Source organism: Manis javanica, chromosome 9 (genome assembly GCF_040802235.1).
Source record: "Manis javanica isolate MJ-LG chromosome 9, MJ_LKY, whole genome shotgun sequence".
Classification (NCBI taxonomy): domain Eukaryota; kingdom Metazoa; phylum Chordata; class Mammalia; order Pholidota; family Manidae; genus Manis; species Manis javanica.
Genome location: NC_133164.1, coordinates 9,763,197 through 9,781,765, shown reverse-complemented (window position 1 = coordinate 9,781,765; position 18,569 = coordinate 9,763,197). Strand labels below are relative to the sequence as shown.

Here is an 18,569-nt window from a genome sequence, read left to right as displayed (position 1 = left end):
CTGCTTAAGATAGGGTGTTGGCTGATTACCAAAGGAAATGTCAGGAAACTTACCTCCTAACTCCCTGATTTTTAAAATGGAATTTTAACCTTAAGATGGAGTTCCTCCTGTTCTTACTATGCTGTTTATATCTTGGCATTTTTCAGCATAGGCAGAAACAGTTAATCATGGTGCATGTCCCAATTCCATGCCCTACGTCAGAACTACTGGATTGTGGTAAATTATGAGATTCTCAAGCTATTTTCCAAGTGACTACACCATTTTACATTTCCATGAGTGATGTGTACGAGTAGTTGTTCCACATTTTCACATTTTCACCATGGTTATTTATTATCTTTTTGATGACAGCCATTCTAGTGGCTATGAAGTGTTCTCTCATTGTGTTTTTAGTTTGCATTTTCCTAATGTTTGGTGATATCCTATCTCTTCATGTACTTATTAGTCAATCATGTGATTGGTCAAATGTCTAATCACATCCATTGACCAGTGTTAGTATTGAGCTATAAGAATTTATACATTCTTGATATGATTATGACTTGCAAATACTTTGTCTGTGGCTTGTCTTTTTATTTTTTGTAAGTGTCACTTAAAGCTCAGAAATTTTCCACTTGACAAAGCCCAGTTTACCAGTTTTTTTCATTTATGGATTGTGTTTTTGGTGTCATTCCTAAGAAATGTTTCCCTAACCTGAGGTAATGAAAATTTTCTCTTACATTTTTTTCTGGAATTTTGAGTATAGCATTCTGGATAGGAAATAATTTTCCTTTAGCATTTTGAAGGCTCATATGAATTGTTTAATGTGTATCTTCTTTTCCTTTCTCTTGGCACTTTTAGCTAGAGTCTTTTACTACAAATCTCCTTTAATTTCTGTTGATACTAAGGTATATTCTGATTCTTGATCATTTGTTTAAAATTTTTTTTTCTCTCTGGAAGCTTGTAAAATCTTATTTTTATCCTTAGTGGTGGCCAAAACTGCTAGATGTGTAGCAATTGTTACTGATAAGGAAAAAATGGCTTTTATATTTTAATGTATCAGTATTATAGACTCTATACATTTCTTTTACATACATGGAGTGAATTTCAACTAGACTGAGGGACTTTGTGTGCTAATATAATTATTTTGGCTTTTTTATTTCTTTTTTAATACTGTCTTTACCAGATTTGAATATAAAGTTATATGTGTTTTTTTTTTAACCTAACTATGGGAGTATGTTTCTTTTTCAGGTCTAGTTAATACGCATTATCTGTTCTTTAAAAGTCAGAACTGAGGTGTGAATCCATTTGGTTACTAGTATCTTTCTCAGTGGTAGCTTTTCAACATTGTCTAATCCCTTCTATGTTAGACCGTAGGTATCTTATGAAGTATTATCCACTAAAAATCAAGATTGTTGAAGGTTATTAATTTTTTTATTCAGCTCTTCTATATCTTTTTTCTCTTTTTATTGGAACTATTTGATTCAGAGAGAGATAGGTGAAGTTTTCATCATAATTAAAAAAATAGATTTTATTTTTAGAGCCATTTTGGGTTTACAGAAAAAATAAGTAGTGAGTAGAGAGTTCCCATATATGTATACTCTGCCTTCTCCCAGTTTCCCTATTTAACATCTTGTATTAGCATCGTATATTTGTTACAGTCAATAAGCCGTATTGACACGTTGTTATTAACTAAGGTCCATAGTTCATATTAGTGTTCACTCTCTGTGTTGTACATTTCATGGGTTTGGACAAAGATATAATGACATGTATCCACCATTACAGTATCATGCAGGGTAGTTTCACTGAACTAAAAATTCTTACATCCAAGACATCCTTGCATGTCTTCTTTTGGCTCTTTCCCTCTTTCTTCCTTCTTTTCTCCTTCCCTTCTTCCCTTTTTTTCCTTCTTTGCTCCATGTATCTTTCTGTCACCTCTTTTTCCTCATGGTAATTTTCAAACACGCAAAAGTACTTGAGAGTAGCCACGAGTAGCAGGTAGAGTCCCATGAGTCTGTAACCCAGCTGCGTACTCACATTGCCAGAATTGTTTCATGCGTGCTCTCTTTTCCTTATACGTGCCCCTGTTGGCTGGAGTAATTTAACACAGAGCTCAGACATTATGTGGTTTCATGTGTTACTACTTCAGTGTACATTTCTGTGTTTTCCTTGCATTTCGAATATTTACATATTTATCCATACAATAATTTGATATGTATAGGTTTGCAACTACTCTACATGAATTGTGTGCCATTTGTCATTTCGTAATATCTTTATCTTTAAAGGTTTTAATCTTAAATTCCACTTTGACTCATGTCATGTTCCATCTCCTGCTTTTTGGTTTTATTTGCCTGTTTTTATTTTAAAGCCTTCTTTATCATTTATTTTAAATTGTGTTTTTTTAAGTTTAAATTAAAAACCAACCTGTCATTGTTTTAGTATGAAAATTTAGTCCTTCTAATTTTCAGTAGATGATTTTATCTTTGCTCATGTTTTAAATTAATATTCTGTGTTTCCTGTTTTTCTCATTTTCTGTTTGTTGCTTGGATTAAGTTGCTAATTATTCCTTTTGTTTCCATTAATAAATTGGAAGTTCTGTTGTCCTTTAAAATTTTACTTATGTTCAGTTTCATATTCAGATAGACATTTTTTCCATAACTGATTCCCCCAACTTCCCAACACTAAAGATACTCTAAGATAATGTTATATTTCTAGGCTGTTTTTGACTTTCTTGTAGTTTATCTCTTCTGTTTCCAAAGTCCCTTTTTAGTTTCTGTGCACACACCTCCAGACATGTCTCTCATTTACTAGTTTCTCTTATCTATTTCCCTTTTCTTGAGATTTTTGCCCTGGCTAATTAGTTTAGAAAATTTTTCATGGAATTTCCTTAGCTGGAATATATGGTGATGTGCTCTGAAATGCCACATCCTCAAATATATTTCCTTAGCCCTAGAAAGGGAATGAGTGTTTTGATTGTGTGTTCTTGGATTTCTGTTCTCTTCTTTAAGTAGTTTATACCTTCTACTGTGTTCTACTTCTAGTGTTAAGTATGATGTCATCCTGATTTCTCTTCCGTTGTAGATAGAAAGGTGGTCCAGTTTTCTTTTTAATCATTGGAATCCGGGGATTTATTTTTTCTACACTGAGGATATGCCAAGATGTATATTTATATCCATCAATTTTGCCTTTTATTTTCTGTGCTCTTTCAGTGTACAGACTTGAGTGTTAATTCATAACAGAGAAAATTCCTTCTGGTAGCTATTTTTTTTCCTTATCTATTAGTTTTCTCTTTCTGGAACTCCTGTTATTTGCAGGTTAGATATACTGGACAAGCCCTATAAGGGTCATATCTTTTCTCCCATGATTGTTCTTATTTTGTATTTGTGTTCTGTTTCATGATATTATTTATGTTGCTCTTCCAGGCTACTAATTCAAGTTATACCAGTAATCATCTTCTCCTTTAAATAACTGACTGAATTGCATAATTCGCAAATCATGTTATTTTATTCCAGAAAGTCTGTGATTGCATAGCGGGGTGCATGTGTGTGTATTGCTACTTTTGAAGTTCCTAAGTGCCCCAGCTATTTTTTAGATAAAGTGTTTTTTCTGTCTCTCAACTGCTCTGTTTTATTTGGCATATATAATCATTACTCTGAGTGCTGTCCTTTCTTTCATGGGTGAGCCTCCTACTTGTTCTTTGTCTGTGGTGGTTTTGGGGTTGTCAGTACTGAATTCTGATTGCTGTAATGTTCTGAGTGGTAGCAGTCTCTCAAATCGTTGAAGATACAGCCGTGTCTACTCCTGAGGACAGGAAGAGGATGCGTCCTAGCATTCTCCTTGTCTCAAGGACAGAATTCAGCTAATATTTATTGACTACTCGGACTCCTTGGCAAAGAGACCAGGGACTCTTCAGAGCCTTTAGTAATTTCCTCTCCACAGTCCGTGGGTCTCTTCAGGCCATACTGTCTCTGTGATCTGTTCCTTTTCCCATTCTTTGCAGTTTTGACAGATAGTTTCCAAGTTTCACTCAGCCCAAGAGAGAAGAGCCCATTACTTGTTCTTGCCTGTCATTGTCCCCCAGATCTCTGTGTTTTGAATATCCTGAGCTATCCACTGATTATAAAATAGAGACCATGGAATCTGGAGTGGAGAAGTAGTGAACCATGTTGGTTTTGCCATTTTCCCAAAGCAGAAATACCCACCCTGGTTATCTGCATCTCTAACGAGCTTTAGGGGAGTCTGGACCCTTTGAAACCAGATTCACACTTTTCTAGGGGGGAAGTCATTGATATTCTGACCAGAAAATGGTTCAGATCTTTGGCTGACTTGGGGAACTCACTGAATCATTGTTTTCATTGATGGCAAACAGCCACTATTTTCACTTGGTGTGAGTAAATCCTTGCTCTACTCCTTCTGAGATGTGTGACTGACTATAAGCAAGTTCCTTAACTTTTCTGTGCTTTATTTTTCACATCTGTAAAGTGACGGTGATTCCAGCATTTGCTTCATTGGATCATGAGCATTCTGTGAGTTAATACATCATAAACGCTCAGAGCAATGCGTGGTTTATAATAGGCATTACTCTTCTTCCTGACTGAGCCTCTTACCGGTAATATTCCGTATGCTATGTTTGTTAGGTGTTGTTAGCATGTTTACTATTACTCTTGTCATTATTACTGTTTTAAAGCATATTGTCAACTATTTTGGTGGACTCTTATCTACATTTTAATTTTTCAGTTTTGTTCCTGTATTAGTTTCCGAGGGCTGCCATAACAATGTACCACAGCCTGGGGAACTTAAATAATAGAAATTTAATTTCCTTACAGTTCTGGAGGCTGGATGTCTAAAGTCGAGGTGTGGTGGGGTTGGTTTCTTCTGGAGGCCCCTCTCTTCCTTTGCTTTGCTGGTGGCTATCTTCCTGTGTCTCCACGTGGTCTTTCTTCTGTGCTGTCTGCTGTCTGTGCCCAAACTTCTTTTTATAAGGATTCAGTCCTGTTGCATTAGGGCCCACTCCCAAGACCTCATTTGAGCTTAATTGTCTCTTTAAAGACCCTTTCTCCAAATGCAGTCACATTCTGATTTACTGGTGGTTAGGACCTCAACATATGAATGGGGTGGGGGATACGATTCAGCCCCTGACAGTTCCCTTGTCCTACCTTCATCTGATTATTTGTGCTGAGGTCAACAGGGAAGCTCTATAATAGACTCTGTTCAGCTTTCACTGCCACTCTTGAATATAGCCACTATTTTCAAGGTGAGTTTACAGGGATGGTGTGTTGGGGCCTATTTCCCAACATGCTTTTTATCTTTGAGTCCTGCAGTCAAAATCTAATAACTTTAGATCTTTATTTTGAAATCCTGTATTCTCAGGAGGTATAGCTTTAGAATTTTAATAGGTATATGTTAGATTCTGTTCTCGACAAAGAATCTCTCTGTACCAAAAATAATGGCATCAGTTACCCTTTTAGGCTAAAATAACAACAAACCAAAAAGATAGGGACCTATTATGCCAAGTAACATTATGAAACTCTATTTTATATAACAGGACAGGTTTCTTTGTATTTCAACAGGTAGTCACACCTGTAGTGGTTTACTCTGGAATTTAACAAATTCTGCTTGCAAAAGATAGCTTTCACATACCAAGTCTTTATAATATCTGTTAGTTTAGACTTGATGTACTTAATAAAGATATGACAGAGTTAAATTAATTTAAAATAATATTATTTGAATGAAACTGGATCATCGTCTAACTCCATACACAAACGTAAACTCAAAATGGATCAAAGACCTGAATGTAAGTCATGAAAACATAAAACTCTTAGAAAAAAACATAGGCAAAAGTCTATTGGACATAAACATGAGCAACTTCTTCATGAGCATATCTCCCCAGGCAAGGGAAACAAAAGCAAAAATGAACAAGTGGGACTATATCAAACTAAAAAGCTTCTGTACAGCAAAGGACACCATCAGTAGAACAAAAAGACATTCTACAGTATGGGAGAATATATTCATAAATAACATATCTGATAAGGGGTTGACATCCAAATTTATATAAAGAGCTCATGCACTTCAAGAAACAAAAAGCAAATAATCCAATAAAAAAATGGGCAGAGGAGCTGAACAGACACACATCTCCAAAGAAGAAATTCAAATGGCCAACAGGCACATGAAAAGATGCTCCACATCACTAATCATCAGAGAAATGCAAATTAAAACCACAATGAGATATCACCTCACACCAGTTAGGATGACCAACATCCAAAGACAACAACAAATGTTGGCGAGGATGCAGAGAAAGGGGAACCCTCCTACACTGCTGGTGGGAATGTAAACTAGTTCAACCATTGTGGAAAGCAGTATGGAGGTTCCTCAAAAAACTCAAAATAGGAATACCACTTGACCCAGGGATTCCACTCCTAGGAATTTACCCTAAGAATGCAGGAGCCCAGTTTGAAAAAGACATATGCACCCCTATGTTTATCACAGCACTATTTACAATAGCCAAGAAATGGAAACAACCTTGGTGTCCATCAGTAGATGAATGGATAAAGAAGATGTGGTACATATACACAATGGAATATTACTCAGCCATAAGAAGAAAACAAATCCTACCATTTGCAACAACATGGATGGAGCTAGAGTGTATTATGCTCAGTGAAATAAGCCAGGTGGAGAAAGACAAGTACCAAATGATTTCACTCATATGTGGAGTATAAGAACAAAGAAAAAACTGAAGGAACAAAACAGCAGCAGACTCACAGAACCCAAGAATGGACTAACAGTTACCAAAGGGAAAGGGACTGGGGAGGATGGGTGGGAAGGGAGGAATAAGGGGGAAAAAGGGTTATTACGATTAGCACGTATAATGTAGGGAGGGTGGGACATGGGGAAGGCAGTATAACACAGAGAAGACAAGTAATGATTCTACAGCATCTTACTATGCTGATGGACAGTGACTGTAATGGGGTATGTGGTGGGGACTTGGTAGGGGGAGTCTAGTAACCATAATGTTTGTGTAATTGTACATTAATGATAGCAAAATAAAAATAAATAATAACATTATATGAGTATTAGAAATTCTTCATAGTCACCTTATCCCTCTCGTGAGTGTCTCACTTGTGAAATGACAGTGGACTATTGTGAAGTGATTTCATGCAGATGGAGGGGTTTTGTAAATTTTTGTGCCGGCAGATATAGTAATGGTATGTACGCTGGGTCTTCTTTCTGGGGCAGCCTCTGCTTTGACTAAGGAGTTGGCCCCGGCTCACCAGCTGACAAATGATCACAACCAAATATCCCTCCATTCAAGGAACTTCGAATACTTGTCAGCACCCTCCTCTGTAATGGCCAAGTTAACACATATTTCATCGATCTGACTTCTCTCCACTCTTTCTGTGACTTTTTCCTCTTCATCTTCCCTCAGTGTTAGTTTTCATTTGGAGTTACCTTAAGTGTGTAATTGAAATTTGCCTGAATCTTGCTCCTCCTGAGGGTACCTGCCTTTGCCTATTACCTTTACTTAAAGTCTTAGGAATTATTAAATAAATAAATAATATATTTAAAGTCAGATCAGACATATTGAACAGATTATCTGCTGCTATTTTTATTTAACACAGTGGGTGGATTCTGGCGGAAGAGACAGTAATGTTGTTAAGTCAGGCATCTTCAGGAATGTTTGGTAATAGAAAACAAAACTCTGCCTAGCAACATTGCTTTAATTTTTATTAACTTTTATTTTGAAATTATTTCATATGTACAGAAAACTTGAAAAACATTACAAAGAATTTCTGAACACTCTTCACTAAGTTTACTTTATCCTTTTATCTGTATGTCTATTTTGTCTCTGCCTGAAACATTTCAGAGTAAATTAAAATCTCTGTGTCCCTTAATTCCTAAGTATGTCTGTATTTCATAAAAACAAGAAAATTGCTTTACATTGCCACAGTACCATTATCAAAGTCAGGATATTAACACTGACATATTGTGATCGTCCAATCTATAGGTAATTCAGATTTCACCAGCTGTCCCACTGATGTCTTTTATAGTAAAAGAAAAAAATTTTCTGGTTCAGTATCCTACATTACATTTGTCATATCTTTTTACTCTCCATCTGGAACAGTTCCTTAGTCTTTTTTTGTCAACTAGGATCTTTACATTTTTTTATGAGCACAGACCATTTATTTTATAGAATGTCTCATTTTGCATTTGTCTGTTTTCTCATGATTATATTTAGGCTTTGCATTTTGGCAGTAACATTATAGAAGTGATACTGTGCTTCTGTGAGTATCACATAGGAGACATCTGATGTTCATTTATCCCATAACTGGTCTTGTTGGCTTGGTTAAGGCGATGTCTTCCATGTTTCTGCACCACAGAGTTACAATTTCTCTTTTTGTTATTAATAAGGTATCTTAGAGGGAGATAACTTTGAGACTGGAAATATCTCATTTTATATATATATATATATATTTGTATTTTTATTTATTTATTATTTTACCAAATGCACATCACAGTGGTTCAGCAGCCCCCCTCCCCTCCCTGTTCGCACCCACTCTCCTCCCCCTTGGTAACCACCAGTCACTTCTCAAGTGCCTGTGAGTCTAATGCTGTTTTGTTTATTCTGTGTTGCTTTGTTTTTATATTCCACAAATAAGTGAAATCATTTGTCTTTTTCCACCTGGCTTATTTCACTGAGCATAATACCCTCTAGATCCATCCATGTCGTTGCAGATGGGAGGATTTCTTTTCTTTTTATCTCATTATATTTTTACTCATTAGTTTCAGTTGCTTCCTGTTTGTATTTAATGAGTAATAAGGCTGAAGAATACAGTGTCAGTGGCAGAACTTGAGTATAACTTTTAGGATCATGCAGGTAAGATAAATGACAACAGAATGCCAGAAAGACCTAGTTTTTCTAAGTTCATTACTATTGAAGTTTGAAACATTAAGAGCTCAGAGATGAAGCAAAACCTAATTTATCTCACTTGGCATTTGCTAAGCTCAGTTATTTATTAATTTTGGGAAATACATTTAAAACCAGTTTAGTAAGATGGAGTGGCAAGAGGTGTGGACTAAAACACTGGCAATGTTAGCTTGATGGTGACCAAGAAGACCAAACACAATTAAAATAGCAAGTAAATCTATAAAAAGCTAGCTGTTTGTGACCATCTTAACGCAGGCATATGGAACTGTATCTACTCGTTCTAGCCCTTGAGTGTGATGCTGTCCCATAATATAGCATTTGAAGATTGTCGTTGTTTGTACTTGTCTGAACAGAAGATTCATGATGAGGTGGGGCACTGCCAGTACAAACTCATTTATCAGCTACTAACATACCCTGCAGAGAGTCACTATCTTGATGAGCATATCAGTGATTTGCCTCTTAGGACCCAGAAATTCTAACTTGGTAGGCTTACTTACCCTTTTTTTTTTTTGCATGTGTGATCTCTTTACCCCCCTCCTCTCTCTGCTCCCCTGCCTGCTTTTTTTGCTGTCCAAATGAAGATTTACGTACCAGAATGTCAATATATTAATCTCCAATGCATAATCATGCTGTCTGGTGGGTCCCTTATTCGTGTTTCTTGGAACTAGTACACATTTCTGTTGGTAGGAAAATATGTGTGAACCAGGTTCTCAAACATTTGTTTGGTGAGGGTAGAGTCACAATAAAGGAAATCAGTTGTGTATTTTGAGTGTTTAAGGCATTGTTTCTAAAAATGTTTTCCATGGAATTGTCAACCCTTAAGTACAGTCTGCCAAAGAAGGAGGTGTGTGGTTAAGTAAGTGCTTGTACACAATCCTCGCCTTGAGAGTCTGAGGTATATTGACAGTAATAGGTCTGAGGAGTCTTTCTTAAAAAGTCAGTTTAACTTAGGTTAACACAGTGTTTCCTAAGCAGGAGTGACACAGAAACGTTTTTCTTATTTCCCCATATAGATCTCAGAATAGGTATTTATTGGCATCAGACTTTTGTAGTTAGATTTTTCTTCTGTGGGACAAGAACTTGCTGGCTTACCAGACACCAATCTTTGACTCTCTTTTTCTTTTTATAATCTTTTGTCCCAGTGAGCCACCTTTACTTTCCATTGATCTTTCTTCCCTTCCTTTCTCTTTTCTTTTCTCTTTAAAGATATTTTTAAAACTTCTGTTGAATCATACTTTGGCCTTGGAACCATTTTGTGTCTTTGTGTATCTCTGTTCTGATCTCTTAAGTGCTCGGTTTAAGTTGTAAAAGGAAACTATTTCTAAGTTCTCAGGGATGGTGAGATATACATGGTTATTTAAACAATCTTACACATAAAAGATTCCTGATAATAATAACAACATAGGATCTAAAGGAAATGTTTCATATATCCTGTTGAATAACTTCGGAATTCCATTAAAATATTTTTAGAAAGATTTCTTTCAAAAATAAAGAAAATTTTAAGTTTTACTTTAAAAAAGATGTATATATATCTGTTACCTGAAAAATTCAGCCATGTTAGACTATTCTGCAGACTTTAACAATGCTTAAACCTCAGTGGATATATTTAAAAATTTTTTGTAAGTAATGATTTCAGCAGCTAGTTATTCTAGTTATCTGTGAATTATTTTATTTTTAAATACTTTCAGCTCACTAATTTAGATTGTTAAATTTGTTAAGTTTCTGTTAAATAACTAAATTGGGAGACAGTGGGTCCCTTTTTGGATTCCATTCAATGTGAGTGTATTCTGCATAGTTATAGAGAGGTCTTCTAAGGTAGAACAGTCTTACAGTGATTTGTGTCTTTAAATTTTCATTATAATATATTTTATAAAAGATGACACCTAATTATATAGCTGTCTTATTTCCTACATGGCTTTCATAAACATTTCTCCATGAGGATGAAGAGGAAGATCATATTATCTCTGGAATGACATAAATTCCAGCCCTACTCTACCACTTACTGTAGGTGTGACTCTAAATTTGGGGCTCTGGATTTGCAATATGTATTTATTTACTTTGTATATAGTACATACTTTTCCGGGCACTAGTTGTAGAAAGATCAAATTAAATAATTAGCGTTTGAAATGTCTTCTCACCTAACAGATGTGTGAGTAGTTGTTGATACAAAGTGCTTGGTACGTAGTAGGTTCACCTCTTGAGGAGTGGTAACATGCTTTCTTGGTGAAATTTCTTTCTAGCAACAATAGAGAGCCTTTACATGTGTTCCTTTGTTGTTTTGTTTATCATATAGAGTCTTGTTTCTCACCAAACCGTAATTTGCTTTCAAAAATATGTATTTTAAACTATCTGATAAGATCTTTATTTAGTGTCACATTTATTTTACAAAGGGTAGATGCTTATTTTAGTGATGATTTGTCATTAAAATTATGTCAAAATGTCTTAAAATGTTGTTGAAACTGTAAACAAACTCATAACACACACAGAGCTAATTATGGATGCCATCTGTTTATTTTTACAAAGCCTTTTTTTTTTCTTTTAAGACCATGGCATTGTCTGCTTATGATAAGCTTCAAGATTATTAGAATGACTAAGTCCTACCCTTCAATTAGTATAGTTGAAGATGGGAAGACAATTCAGTTGTTCATTGACCTTTTTCTGTGTCCAGGTGTATGAAATATGACATGTTTTGATAAAGAAGCTATTGTGAAGTGAATTTAGAACATGCTTAATTTTTATGAGAGAAGAAATTGGTATTAAAGCAGCAAAAGTGGCTAAAGTATTATACAAATTTTTAAAACATGCTCAAGGTTTTAGATGAAAGACAGATTATCTGCTTTTTACCTATGCCATAAGTGGCATTATTTTAGCTCAGTTAAGTTTAGGAACTTGTAAGCCATCAGTCAAACTTATAATGATGTGAAGCGCTATTAATATCTCTCTGTGTCAGTGCATGTTTTTGTACATGTGTATCCCATGTGTTAGTGTGGAAGGCCAGGGATCCACATGACAGCATCATCCAAAGTAGTTATCAGCAATTTGCTGAGAGAGCAGAGTGATTTCACTGGCTCATTTTTGCTATTGTGCATGCTAAGCACTCCCCGTGTAAGTCTGAAGGGAAAACAACCTGCAGGATCCATCTGCTCCTTTCTGCTACACTGCATTGATGTAAGAGTACGCTAATCTGGTTGCTTGTCAGGACAGGTTAGTGAAAGCAGGAGAGTGGGGGAGACTAGGCTAGCCTAGTGCTGTGGAAAATCACAAGCTGCCTCTATGGATGCCATGCTAAGTGTAGCAGAATAGGTTGATTATTAGCCGCACTGAGGATTACAGCTATGTATGTAATTTATAGTTAAGAATTAGTTTCAGAATTCAAAGTATTAAACATTGCTGGATCACATCTAATTGAAAACTGGGAAAAGTAATACAGATAGTTTACAAATACTTTTTAGATGCTTGTTTTTTTTTTATCATGCTTTGCATTATATTGTGTTTACTTAATTGTATTTTCTTAGTCTCTTAGTTAAATATGATTAAATGTTAAATATAAATTGTTGAAATTATTTTTGCTTATTTTTATGTATGTACCCTTTCCTACACCCTGTAACTGGCAGATATTGGTCTTGCAGGTTGAGCATCCTGTTACAGAATGCATTACTGGCCTGGACCTAGTCCAAGAAATGATCCGTGTTGCCAGGGGTTACCCTCTCAGGCACACACAGGCTGATATCCCCATCAACGGCTGGGCAGTTGAATGTCGGGTTTATGCTGAGGTAAAATGAATGATGTTGGGAGGGAGGGCGGTACTTGAGTCCCAAGGCATAGGACCAGGTATAGCTGAACAACAAAGTGAAGTCAGGGTTTATTACCTATGTCAAGTATTTGCTTTTGGAGTCCAGAATCAAAACAGAGAAAAGGTTAGATAATTTTGACAAAATTCAAGATAGTTTTAAAGGATTGAGTTTAATGAGTCTTCATGTATTTTTCTTTTTGGATGGAGAAATAGCTTCTAATCGGTTTTAGGGGCAATAAATCATTAGTTAAATATTCTTGTGCCTGAATGAGTCATGGTTTTTTATTTGTATGCTTGTTTTCAAACCACATTTGAAATAAACAAAAGTATTTATTTCTGTGTGTTTTTATTTTTTTGAAAAGAGCCTACCCTGTGTACACATTAGTTGTTAATTCAATATTTACTTAAATTTTTTCCAGTAGTTTGCTATCCTTTATGATGATGTGAAAGTAATAACTAAAATTTAAATTGCAAAGCTTTTGTTCATAATTTTAATTACAGATTTTCCTCATGAACTTTCAGTTTGATACTTTATTTTATGACTATATTAAAATATTAAGTTAGATAATTAAGCAGTCAACATATGAAAATGCTTTCTTTAAATGAGTAAAACAAGAATGCAAAGAACCATGTATATTATCTTTTAGGCATCAAAGCCTATCTGTTGAAATAAAAAATAAATTTAGCAGTATCTGTTTAAATATACTGGAAGTTGTTTTGAAATGTTTTTTAAGGATATTGAGAAATATGTTTTGATTTGGTTATTGTTCTTTTTATTATATTTTAAGTGGTTTCTTACTGTTAATGACATTGAACTTAGTAATTACTCTGATGATCTAAGATATTTACCGATGGAACCTATATCCAGTAGTATATGAAAAGTTTCTTTTTAGGTCTTTATTTGAAGAACCAAAATTCTCAAATTTTACCATATGTGAGCTGTTTTGAGTGTAAGAAAAACAAATATCTTTAGTGCACTACATTTGTTTTTCTGAACTTGAGTATGTTTTGATGTAGCGCCTAGGTTATTTTATTTTTGCCCAAGGCATTCTAAGAAGATTTTACGTTGGACTTTTACCAATTTCAATAAAGTATGATCAAGGTCAGGCTAAATTCTGCTTACAGTTCTGTTTGATTTTTAAGTACACTTCTAAGTTGTCTACAGTGAGTATGAGACAATAATATTCTGAAATCTGTGATGTGTAAGTACTGTATGTTGAAAATAGACTATAAATACTCCATTGTATAAATATTTAACCTTACTTGTGCTGATTTATATTTCAAAGACTGTGCTTCCTTTCCTTTGAACTTTCAGGACCCCTACAAGTCTTTTGGTTTACCGTCTATTGGGAGATTGTCTCAGTATCAAGAACCAATACATCTACCTGGTGTAAGTCATTAAGCTGTACTGCCAAGTGAGGGGTAAAATCTTGATTTATATCAGACTTTTATGTTAAAGCATTTCAACACCAAAGGTTGTAAATTGAAGGACAAGTGAAACTCATGGGGAACCACAGTTTTTAATTTTTTAATACTTTGTATTTCATAATGTGCAGGAAAGTCAAAATTCACTGGACAGAAGTCCAGGGACATGAGACTGCTAAGTAAAAGAGTCTACAGTCTTCCCAATTCCCTTGAAAATTATGATAAAAAAGTATGGAATCCCTAAGGATGGGAAATGACTTTTCTGTATTACAATTAAATCTTTTCACTAAATCTAATCAGTTTCCCTGTATAGTCAGATGTCAAGAAATTCAAACACAACATCAGCTCTTTAACGGAAAAGGATTAAAGAAAACAAAGTACCTTATTCTATTGAGTGTCATGGACTTGAAGAAGTAACCTGTTACTTACACTAGTTAAAAACAAGTGATCACCGTCCACTTTATTGAGAGTTCTTCTGTATTTAATAGTTGTTCTTTAAATAGTTTTTGTTGCATAAAAAGGACATAATCCTTTCTCTTAAGCGAGGTAATAAGTGCGTATGTATGACATTATGTTAGCTAGTGGATGACAGGGCTGCACCATCTGTGAATCTGATTACTTAGTTTGATTACTGGCATGAAGATGGTGAAAGATTACAGGAAGAATTCTAAATTTGAAGATGTTATTGGATATATGATTTATTTCACTTTTTAAATTGTTTTTGCCCATGTGCTTTCCAAAGGGACTTGACCCTTCCTAGGCTCACAGACTCCATGCTGTGTTTAAAGCTTGAAGGCAGAAAATAAATTGTAAAGATTTAACAGGCATTATGTGATGTTAAATAGCAGATGAGAAAACAAGTATCATAGGGACATATCTAAACATTTTTTTAATCAAACAGAAAAAAGCATTAAATAAGAATTCATAATGATTATTGTAGTTGTTAGAAGTTTTTACCATGTTGTAATAGGTAACAGGATGTCAAACATTTTGCCCTTGCAAGTTTTTGCAATTTGCAATTTTCAAACGTGAGACCTGTTGAAAGTACAAGTGATAATGGACAAACTATACCCCCTACAGTCTTTGTCCCACCAAATCTTTCTTCAATTAATGCTGCAGCAGGAGTTTTATGTAATAACATTTGCAGTTGTGAGCCATCCATAGAAAGAAAAAACAATTAAAATGCCTTAAATGTTCTGCTTACTGCTGTTATTTGCTTGTGTGAATGTTGCATGTCAGCTAAATGGACCAAGGAATAGATAACGTGATTGGGTGCAGGAGAGTGCACACTAAGCTTTGTCTATCATTATTGCTGGGAGCAATCAAATTGATGTCAGCAGGACAGTAGATGCGTTGACAGCTGTAATTATGTATCTCCATGGTGATCACTTTTGGCCTGTCATGGAGGCCCACGAGTCCCCTCCCTTGGAAGCATTTAATCAGATTGGGCTGTCACTTGTCAGGTAGACATGGCGGGCTGGGAGTTGTACTGTGGGGGAGAGGTGAATCGAGAATGGAGGGTGGGAGACGGCTGATAGTTTCACACAGTCTGCTGTTGGTACAGAAGAGAGACATCTAAATTATGCGAGAGATTTCTGAGCAATGTTTTGAGACTATCATACCCAGGTGCCTGGGTAGTGGTGGTGCTTTTTCTTCCCTGCCTTCTTAAACTACATCAGTTAGTTTTAATTTAGGAAATCCATGCGACTCTTACCTTTGGTCTCCAAAATACATACTTTAAAGTTAACTTACAGTTCGTACTTTTCAGATGCTTCTTTAAGCCTAAGATTTATTTATATGGCAAAAATGAAGATTGTATTTTTGATCACCATATTTTGTAAATTTGTTATTTTCAGACTACAGTTTTGTTCTACTCAGAAATTTGGTTACAATTTCATTTGACTTTATTCTTAAAGCTGTTATTGCAAAAACTAAAATGTATTTTTTTTGTATAGCCTTTGTTTCCATGGAGGGATGGAGACTTGTCTTAATTCATTGTTAAAAATGTTTTAAAAGCTGATTATTATTTGGAAAAAGCTACATGAACAATAAATACAAGTTACAGTCTTCATGCTTTGTTACAGTTTTAAATTAGAAATGTTGGTTTGCCTATACAAAGATATGTGTTGGCTGTATATATTTTGATTTTATCCTATGTATTTTTAAAGTGACTTGCCTTATGTGATCATAATTTTAATAAATAACAAAGACCTAGTTATATGTATCAGCCCTAAGTGACTTACCATTTAGGATTGTGTTATTCAAGGTAACTAAAATTTTAAGTTATTAACTATAGAAGAATGTAAAAAGTATTCTTGATTGTGTTATTTTGCCAGTGGGTTGAACATCAGAGTACCACACTAGCTTTGTAGCTGTTTATAGAGCAGATAGTAGGATATGTTTAACGTGAAAAGTTTTAGAGCTTCTACCAATTTCAGTTTAAACACAGCTTTAGCAAACATGCTATGGTTTTAAATAATACAGAGTGGTAAAATGAGCTCTTTAACTTTTGGCTCCTAAAATTAAGAAAATGCAAGTTCAGAGATGTTTTTTCTGTTATATGACTTACTTGCAAGTTGCCATTTTGGGGCTATTTAAATGTGGGGAGAGAGAAGATTATGATTTTATTGCTTTCACAGCTGCCCCATTAATTCTTCTCTAGTTTTTTTTTAACACTGAATTTTGTAGAACTTACGGTCTGAAGTATGGTTTCAGAAAATAGGAAGTTAAGTATATGTTGTAAATGAGCTGAATGGATTTCACTTAAAATTAAGATTATCTTGTATGAATGTGAATGAATGTACAATATCCATAATTTGTATTTGCAAATACAGAATTAAAGGCACTCTGGGTGGGTTATGATGTTATCTTCTAAAAACTTACAAAGAGAATAACAGTAGTGTGATTTTTTTTAAGAGAATGAAACTATGCTTTATCTTTTGATGTCAGTGTGTAATAAAGCCATCATCAGACCCTCATGTGGATATCCTAGACAAGAGGTTCAACATGGGGTCCCTTGATAATTGCCTAAATTAAAATATTAAAGGCCCAACAGCCGCTGTGTTGACCTTTTTGTGCCTTGCTGCAGACAGATGAGATGCTGTTTATTAGGAAGCCTTCTTCCCACAGGTGGAGAGCTATGTGAGCTTCTGCTCTTCCCTCCCCACCCCTTTACAATGTCGGGCATCAAAGTCCTGCTGTTCTAGCAGCTTCGATTAAATTCCTCTATCCTCAATGCCCCTAGGACATTCTTGACAGTCTTAAGTATTTTGATTAGCTTTTAAATACTTCAGATTCCAAAGCTTAGGCACAATAGTTTAATAAATATTTCATCCTCTGCAACTGCTCATTTAAAAAGTTTTACATGGCTAACCTCTGTGCCTTCCTGATGGTATCAAACTGGGAGATGAAAACAAGAATCAGCGATGTACTAACTAACTTGTTGGCTGGTTAACAGCTATCAGGCTCTTCAAAAGAATATTTTGAACTTGCGCTATTTTTTTTTCCCCCATGAAAATCACAAAATCGGAACTCTAATTGGGGCTGTGTCCTTACAAAGCAAAGCCATGAGAAAAGCTGTGTAAACATTAAAGTCTCGGGGGACGAACAGTAACAGAAAAAAAGCGTTTTACAGTTGAGAGGGTGAGGCAAAAAAGGAAAGTGTTACAGACATGAAAGCCACAGGACCAGCGTCCCCGTAGGGCTGATGAGCAGAGCGCCCCGTCTGCTGCACGGCTTGACTGGGGTCCTCACTGGAACCTCAGGAGGGGACCATGGGGAGGGGGACTAGAAGGGATATTATTCATGCTATGCTTCAGTTGGAAGACACCATCAAATAGCTACAAATGCATCCCTGGATAGTGATGTATGAAGTTTTTTTGTGTGTGTGTGTGTGTGCCCACACACGCGTGTGGTTTCTTACTTAGGTCCTTTGTTAAGTGGGAGAACAAAAAATATGTTATGCTGCATATTAACAGATGAAGATAATTTGGTGTCTAGATACTTCAGATTGTTTTTCTGTTTCCCAGAAGCTGAAATGGTTTTTGAAATTGAAATTGTCCATTACATGGAAATTAAATTTGTTGCTAAAATAATAAATTGCTGCACAAAATGAAGTAACTTTCATTTTTTTCTCTCATTTTCCCAGGTCCGGGTTGACAGCGGCATTCAACCAGGAAGTGAGATTAGCATTTATTATGATCCAATGATTTCAAAAGTTAGTTCGATTTCTTAATGATTTCTTTCAGTTTTCTCTGAAAAGACAATGGACACATTTGAAAGTCTGAAATTTATCTGAATCATCTGCAGTATTTAAGTAAATGTACACTGATTAAAAAGTGAAAGCAGAGATTTTCTTTCTTTTAAGAGAGAAATTTCAACTCCATGTTAATTTGCAACACTCCCACCTCACCAGTCCAACCCAACTATCACCCCCTGCCCTGAAAATTAACAATT

General features: G+C 35.3%; 1 protein-coding gene across 8 annotated transcripts in view; it reads left to right on the top strand.

The window, feature by feature from the left end:
- The window catches only part of PCCA (propionyl-CoA carboxylase subunit alpha), a 357,794-nt gene that overhangs the window by 158,391 nt on the left and 180,834 nt on the right, over window positions 1-18,569 (top strand). For all 8 annotated transcript variants that reach the window (XM_073212398.1, XM_073212399.1, XM_037024801.2 and 5 more), the window contains 3 exons: window positions 12,526-12,669; window positions 14,005-14,079; window positions 18,262-18,330. In XM_073212398.1, the coding sequence (XP_073068499.1) occupies window positions 12,526-12,669; window positions 14,005-14,079; window positions 18,262-18,330 (288 nt within the window). The remainder of the gene's footprint in view (window positions 1-12,525; window positions 12,670-14,004; window positions 14,080-18,261; window positions 18,331-18,569) is intronic.